An 8,431-nucleotide genomic window follows, 5' to 3' on the forward strand; every position below is an offset into this window, starting at 1 on the left:
GCCGCCTCGCAGGTGGCATTGGACTGGAGATTTCAATGTTTCGTATTCACTTGAAAATTGCTTCCAAATCGAAGCGAATCAATCATTAATTACACAGATAAATCGAACGAATGTCTTGGGCAATGGAGCATTACTTTGGGAAAGAAAGAAAAAGTTCAACTAATTTTGATCTCAAATGGGAATGGGTGGGGTTCGACAGCAACGACTGTAATAAGCAGAGCGATAGTTACTGCGATAGTTATATGCGTTGGATCCTGATATTATTCCCAGTGTATTCTGAGCGGTACACCACGTTGCTCATTGTCCACTGCCTGTCATATTTCGGTTCACTGCTTAGTAGGTGTGAGTGAGAGAGAGTTCGACTCGCTCAGAGCATAATGCCGCTATGCAAGGTGGTCCCCTCCCACAATGCGCTCTGTTCTCGGGTTCTGCTGCTGAGCTTCGTTTTGATTGCGTGTGTGTGAGCGTTGACCCGAAAGAGAGGGAGCACCTTGCATAATTGCATCATGCTCTGAGCAAGTCGTCGCTCTCCCTACTCTCTCATTCACACCTACACAGCAATGGGACAAGCAGTGTACGAGAGAAACCTTCCACCATTGCTCTAAGTTCTGTTTTAAGATTTCGGTGGCAATCGGATTTTTTCGCATGATTTGTCACCCCATTTTCCATTTCCAATAAGAGCGCACACAAAGAGAGAGAAACATACCTTATTAGAAGGGTGCTGGCTCTCATTAGCCTAGTTCTCCGCCGTTGTTAGAAAGAGAGAGCACTAGATTTGCATTTGGCACGTTCGCCAGGGGCAAACGAAGGGGCACACCTCGGACATAGCGGAGCTAAGCGTTCTTCTCTAGCCATTTCGCTTCCTTTTTGCACATTAAAAAAATATATTAATGTGTTTATAAAATATATACACATATTCATGCGTAAGCCACTTGTTCCACTGCACTTTCAAATACTTTTACGATCTGCCACTCACATTTGCTTGGATTTAATAAACACTTTAAGGCCAGTATTTGTTATATATTTCACTAACATAAACTGCGAGACTATATTTTCCGATTTTTACCGCTTTTTACAGCCAAAAGAACGCGGAGCTAAGAACAAACACGCGGGCGAAAACTTGAACTCAAAGCGAGCTGCGTGGGCGGTTTTGCACTCTCTCATTCCATTCTCTCATTCTGCTGCTCTTTCCAATTGCTCGCTCATGACGAAATCAGTTTTTTGTCTTTCTCCCATCACAGGCCGTCAGAGCGCTCTCACTAGTGCGTAAAAGAAGACCCGAAAAAAAGTTAGTCTGACCCATTAGTGAGAGAGTGCATACGGAGAGAGATGACACAAGAGAGCGCGCGTGTGTGGGCAAGAAAGAGATGCAGAAAATGAGTGTCTTAGAGCGATGGCTTGGCAATGCTCTGAGAGTAGGTGCGAAAAGATGAGTCGGGAGAGCGTAGTGCGTATGGTCTGCTCCCACACCGTTGCCCCGCGCCATTTTAATTGCGAGCATTAAACATTAAACATTATATTTTCAACACTTTGAATGCTTTTTTCTTCCAAATTTCTTTGCGATGGAGAGAAATGGTAAATGGGCACTCATTTCCATTTAAAATTGGGCAACGTAACCATTCAAAATTCCAATTCGCTGCGGCAGAGAGAGAGAGATATGTATGACGGACAAGTGTAAGGCAGAAAATTTCCATAGATCTTCGGTGGTGTGAAAATCTCAGTTGGCCGCACTTGCGGCCACATCTTGCCGCATCAATCAGCGGCGGCAGCTTAAATGCTGCATCATGACAAAACCATTACACTTGACCAGGCTCAAAGTGCAGGCAGGCAGGAGGCATGGAGAAAAGAGACTCTGAAGAGCGTCGGCAGATGCTCAGATGACTAGGCTTCTTGGCCGTGATTGATTGATTGGCAGCGTGAGGTGAACCTGGGCAACCCGACTGATGCTTTTGTCTAAAAGCCGTTTAGAATAACACCAAAACGAGCAGAGACCCAGACCCAGACCCAGAGCCAGACTCAGAGCCATAGTAGAGTCCGGTCCGGGCCAGCAGCGCGAAATTATTCATTGCATTGGGAGATAAACCAAAAAGACGAGAACAGAAATAATGTTTAATCTGCGCAGTGCACCCTCACCTGGCCTTATCTGAAACATTCCCGTACACTGAGAGAAAAGGAAGGTGGCCTTCTCTTCGTTGCAATCGTGGCTACTGGTAATCCCAGACACCCTTTTCTCCCCGTGTGCGAGAGGAGTCATTCTCATACCGGAGGATCACCGCCGCCACCGCCGCCAGCCGTCGACTTGATTGCGCCTTCATTATTATGCCAAACTGTGCGCTGGCATTCGTTGAATTCGGCTTTTGCAATTTGCTCTCAATGCCGACCTGCCTCCTTTCGGCCATTACCAGACCATCCTTCTCCGGCTTCAGCTCCAGCTCCAGCTCCATCGTTTTGGGGGCATTAAAAATGAGCTCGAAGTAACAGGTGGATGCCGATGCCAATGCCAATGCCCGTGCCGACGATGCTCGACGTGATTTTCGCCAAATCGTTTAGATTATTTCGAGATTGCTTGCGCCAGTCGATCGACAGTCTCTCCTCCACGAGTCTTGGCACTCCTTCAGTCCATGGTCGATAGTCCGCACCTTGCATTTGAACTTGAAACATTTCATTTTTTCTGTTTTCTGTTTTAGCTGGGGGCGAGCATCCACCATCCACCATCCAGCATCCACCATCGAGCAACCAGCAAGCAATTCCTTGGCTCAGGTCCGATCGATTAGTGGCATTCTATTGCGTTCAATTTTCCATGTGCAACATTGAAGCCTCTGTCGCTGTCGCTGCCTCTGTCGCTGCCGCTGCCATCTCCATCGCCGTTGCCGCTGGCACAATAAACACGCGATTTATTTCATGCCAAGCATTCAAGTGCCGCCTCAGTCGGTCAAAGCCGAGGAGGAGCCCAGTCCGAGTCCCAGGACCGGCCTGGACTGGACTGGACCTTGCCTTGCGTTGCCTTGGCTTGTGGTATGTGATAATGGGATGATGGTATGATGATGCATGGCCAGCATACACAACAACAGCAGGAGGAAGACAAGGGGAGCAGCGAGGAGCAGCACAGAACATGGGATACCCTACATCCCTACTCCATCCAGCAGTACTTCGAGGAAAGGCCTATGCTTTCCCTGTATCTCACGATACAACCTTCTCTTCGTAGTCGGGTGCATCGCCGACTGATCCAAAGGGTATGCACAACAGTAATAATAGCTGCCCACTATTCGATTTTTTGCCTCTTTAACTAGCGACCAAGGTTAGTCGCTGCCTCACTGGCAACAACTTGCAACAACTATTGGTGGCTCCGTCTCCGACTCCAACTTCGACTCCGACTTCGACTCTGCCGCATTTTAGTCGGTAATTGCTTGTGATGTATGATTTTGAGTTCTAGTTTTCCTGCCTCGAATCCAGTCGACTCTGCCACGGCCTGGGAATATTTCTGAGCCGGCCGGAGCTTTTGTTGTTCGGCTGATTGCTGACGATGCCTATATATGCGGGTGATGTATGTTATATAGCCAGGCTACAGGTATAAGCTATAGCCATAGATATTGATTTGGCAGCCGCTGGATGCGGATGACCACGACGCTGACGCTGACGCTGACGCCGATGATGTCACACTTTCTAAGCCAGGGCCCCGGCCAGAGAGCACTTTCACCCAATTAGAGTACGATATGACCGAGTATTGACCATGGCCATTATGCATACCTACTCGTATATGCAAAATATGCATGCCTGCCCCTTCCCCTGCCCCTGCCCCTTCCCCTGCTACTGCCCTGCTCTCCCGATGACAATCTTTTGTTTTCACTTCTGCAGAAACAAAAGCCATAAAGGATAAATTGTGAGCTGGTAGCCGCGCATTGAACTCTTGGCTTCGACAAGTGCACAGCGGGGCGTCTGTGGAGCCCAGAGCAGATTTCCGATATCCTACGCCCGAAAAACAACCGCCGTAGAGCCCGTAAACCCGGGCAATTTTGTTTTCATTGTGAGCTAAATGGAATTGACCAAGGTGATCGTATCGCCTTATTGTTTGCCTTTAACAATTGGGCCAAGTCCCCGAGCTCCGAGCTTCTATCGTTCGCATGATTGATTGAGCACTGGTTGGGGCTCGGAGCGGGGCAGAACCACTACCAATATTCTTTACATGAAAACAATTTCTCCCCCACCTCAGAGCAGAAGTGACGTTGAGCTATGCGATGTCTTCTCCGTTGTTTTCGTAGTGCTTTTCATGCCATTTCGATACGGGCCTCATTTTTCTTGCCACAATTAAGAAGAAAGTTGGCAGCAATTAGAAAACGCACATCGATCAAAGCTGCCTGCCCATGCTCCCCACTCCATGCTCCCCCCTCTCCCTGCTTTTGTGTCTGACTGTACAGGTCTTCAACAGGATGAGGAGGGGGCTGCTACCCCATCCCCAATGCTTGCTCATCGATAAATGAGTAGGCCTCTGCTTCCCCTTCATTTCAAATACTACCATACGACCCTCCCACTGGATACATTCAAAATTCCAGACACAGTCAGAACTCCCTCGAAATGTCAGAGCCTGGCTCAAGCAAGGACCTGCCCGGGGCCATGGAGAAGGCCCAGGTCTTGCGGCAGGAGATAAGCCGCAGCTCGCGGGAGATAAGCTTCAACTTCTGGCAGGAGTTCGAGCGGATTCGCGCCGTCCAGATGCAGCGCCTGCTGCAGGAGCGCCAGGAGCGGGAGCGGATCAGCAAGCTGATGGTGGCTGCCAACGCGGAGGCTCATCAGCTGACGGAGGCCTTGAGTCGGTCCATAGTTACGCAGGGCGTGAGCCTGGAGACCCTGCCGCAGCCGGCCATCGCCAACAAAGAGGACCCTGGAGCGGGCAAGAAGACTCCAGCCGCTCCACAGCCTGCGACGGATACAAAGAGGCCCCTCCACACAGGCGTAGGGGCAGTCGCGGCTCCCAGTCTGCTCCCCCAAAGGCTGCGGGCTCAAAATCAGCGCCTTCAAATGGCCAACAAGCCCAAGGCCCCGCCAAAGCCCATTCTTAAGCCAGCAGCCAGGCCGCCAGCAAACCGGGGCTCTCCTGCGCGTGTGGGGAGTGCTCCGGTCAGCAACAGGACCCCCAACAGGCTCTCCGCGAACCCCCAAAAGGGGGCAAAGCTTTCCGGCTCGAAGACCACGCCGGACATAGCGAAGAGTCGTCTGAGAAAAACTTACAAGAAAACACACTAAATAGTACACAAGTTTTGCTGGAACTGCAATCCCCAATCCCCATATGTTCTTACTGGATTCATTGGTTTAAAAAATACACCATAACCTATAAAAAAGTAAAGCTTTTGCACGCCTCTGCCTGCGCCTGACCCTACAGCGTAATCTCTGTTAATGGTAACAGCTGTAACAGGGCAACAGCGCTGTTAACAGCCCAGGCTATAGGCCTGTTATCGATGCTGTGTACCGCGCTTAGTTAACAGCCAGTTAACAGCGCTCTCTGCTCTCTCGGTTCTGTGCGCTCTTAAGCTCCCCTCTCACCGTTTTCGTAGCTCGTAGCTTTCGTAAGCTCTAGCTTTTCCCATTCATCGCCGGAAACCCGCCCCCGCCCACAAACAATGTCATAATTACTGATCATCGCGTACCACCCCAGCGATGATGAATCCATCTTTGCGAGATCTGTGCCCCGCATAAACCGAAAAAAAAACTCCAATCGAAAAGCGACTGACAAATGCCACCCGGCGCGCACTTTGCAGTACAAATTCCGACTAAAACATACACCAGCAAGAAATACCACCAAAAATCAACTTTGGTGGGGGGGAAAACTTGCAAATTAATTAACGGTACACGGGCCCCCATACTCCGAGGCGATGGAGATCCCAAAACAAGCCAGACACGCACTCCAGACACCTGAGTAATCAGCATTATGTGGGCATGGCATCGACTCGCTGACGCGGCTGCTGGTGCTTGTTGTTGTTGTTGCTTTTCGATAAATCACGGATAAAAAACAATCAACGAAAATGTAACGTTATTCATCACAGGTGGTAAATATTTCAAGCCGAGGCTGACAACAAACGCGCGCCGAGCACAAAAGTATATTCATGCCTCATGCCTCAGGTCCAAGGCGTTGGCTTGGCTTGGCTTGGCTTGGCTGGGAGTCTCTGTATTCTCCGATTTCCGATACTTAACAGAGTACGATACGTATTCGGACGATTTCTGGGTCAGAATAATTAATAAGCGCGGGCCATGACGGGGCCGAAAACAAAGCATTTGCAGGGATCCGCTGGCGGAGTCGCTGGAGTCTCGGTTTTGTCGTCGCTCTGGCACATGCACACCAATAATCAATCAAAACGTCTTGAACAAATCACTCGAATCGCATGTGCAACTACCAAAAAAAACACCAGCAAAGACAAAAGATTACAGAGCCGACGACTGACTGACTGACAAACTGACTGACTGGCAAGTTTGGCAACTCCGCAGAACTGTGATGGACAACAGTCACGATTTGCATGTGCGACAACTGTTGCCAGACCAACGAAGCAAGCCAGCTAGCCAGCAAGCCAGCCAGCCCCCAACAAGCAACATCCAAGCAGCAGCAGTGGCAACAAATCGCGGGGCACATTGAACTGTCATTGACACGGGCCAGACTCCAAGAGAACGCCAGAGCGAGAGTCGGAGACCGGAGACTGGAGACACCTGTAGCCGCAGCAGAAGTTGAAAGGCAAAAGGCGAACCGTACTCCCGCGCACAGTGGTTGCCGCCTGGCATAAACCCCAATGAAAAGTGTCCAGGAAGAGTATATAAAAAGGGACCTTCTTTGGTAAGGAGACTCTTTAGGCTATAGAGCTTCCAATCGATGCGATATGGGGCCACAGATCACAGATCTCCGAGAATAAACCACTCGTATGGGGATGCCAAAGGTCCTTCATTCATTCACTTATAATTCATTTATTTTTTAAGCGGGTCAAACCACAATTTAAGTGACGTCTTGCACTTCTTTCTTCAGATCCCATAGAAGACTCTGAAGAGTGAGTGCCTGGAACCACTGTGCCCGCCCGTTCTGGGTTTCTTTGGGGTTCGTTTGGTGGGTGCGGCGGTGCCAGTAGCTGGACCCCAGCCCCCACCCAGCACTGCACTGCCACACAGCGGACTCTGGGGCCAATTACTGCAAACAAATTCGAATGCGAATGCGCATTGAAATTGTGGCAAGGTTGGTAATTTAAGACTCACGCCGTGACAGAGAGCGGGATGCCCGCCACAGAGCGACAGAGACAGAGACAGAGTCACTGTTGCATTTGTCCGAGGGAAATCCTCCACGTCCGACCTGTACCGCCCCCGTCCGTCCCCCGCCCCCGACCCGCTCTGTCCAGGTGATTGAATTGCTGATTTAACGGTTTCTGTTGTCAAATTAATGGCATTCATTCATTCCAATCCCCGCCTGGCCGCAGACCGGGCCCAAAACGGTAGTTTTTATGGCCGCACTGGCAAATTGCAGCGCGTGTTATTACGAGTATTGTTGCAACAACATTACAGTGCCCCTGCCACTGCCACTGCCACTGTTGTCATTGCTGTTATTAATGCAGTTATTAAATACCTACAACTGCCGCCGAACCGAGCCAAGCCGAGCCGCACCGCCAAGAACGTGCCCCAAACGGGGCGCGCTGAGGGATAGCCCGGGTTCACAGCTGGGTGTCAAAGTGCAAAAGTTGAGTGCAAAGTTCTTGTCATTATTTGTTTGCGGCTTGTAGCCTCTGTTCTGCTCTGTTCTGCTCCGTTCTGCCACTGCCTCGGATTTTCCTTGCAAAAGTGAAAGGAAACGCAAATCCGTTCTGGGCCGCCTTGGGTTTAAGGCTTAATTAATGGCTCTTTTATATAATTTAATTAGTTGTTAATGATTTGCTGATTGGACTGGCGAGGGTGGCGCTCGGTGGCGGCCCCCCATGAATCAAATGCTAACCAGACCGAGTGCCCAGGGGCTTGGCAGATGGCAGATGTCAGGGTTGCCCCGCCAAGGGGCCGACTCTTCGACTCTCTAATGGCCCCGTCATGACTGGCGCCGACTAATGGCCAGCAACTGGCTCAAAAGCTGAAGAATTGTCAACTGTTTTTGGGAGCAGAGATATGGATATGGATACGATTAAAGGATGCAGATTTATTACGATCATTTGTTTTATTCTATGGCCTTTTAAGCACATATGTTCGCCATTTGATGCTGATTTCTTAAGAAGGTTATAGAAATACATTTATTTGGACAAAACAATATCGAACACACGTCCTTTGTGCCATTTTGGGGGCATGGAGTGCTCCCAACAAGCCCCTCCTTCTTCTATAATACGGACTAATGGGTTAATCCATCGATTATAGTCAGCTGTGCACCAGTGGAGTATTAAAATGGATGTAAATGGTAAAGATCTATAATACACTAAGTATATAG

The 8,431-nt window shown here is 49.7% G+C and overlaps 1 protein-coding gene across 1 annotated transcript; it reads left to right on the forward strand.

Moving 5' to 3' along the window:
• Nucleotides 1-4,534: 4,534 nt before the first annotated feature.
• Nucleotides 4,535-5,310, forward strand: LOC6596412 (translation initiation factor IF-2). Its single transcript, XM_002021561.2, has one exon. It carries the CDS (start codon nucleotides 4,573-4,575, stop codon nucleotides 5,239-5,241), a length of 669 nt encoding a protein of 222 aa, XP_002021597.1. The 5' UTR covers nucleotides 4,535-4,572; the 3' UTR covers nucleotides 5,242-5,310.
• The last annotated feature ends 3,121 nt before the right edge of the window (nucleotides 5,311-8,431 follow it).

This window comes from Drosophila persimilis, unplaced genomic scaffold (genome assembly GCF_003286085.1).
Source record: "Drosophila persimilis strain 14011-0111.01,24,50 unplaced genomic scaffold, DperRS2 tig00000124-arrow-pilon, whole genome shotgun sequence".
In the NCBI taxonomy this organism is placed as follows: Eukaryota; Metazoa; Arthropoda; class Insecta; order Diptera; family Drosophilidae; genus Drosophila; species Drosophila persimilis.

Bases quoted from the DNA above. Each gene is read 5' to 3' on its own strand.
- LOC6596412 (XM_002021561.2), top strand. From the start codon at position 4,573: ATGTCAGAGCCTGGCTCAAGCAAGGACCTGCCCGGGGCCATGGAGAAG.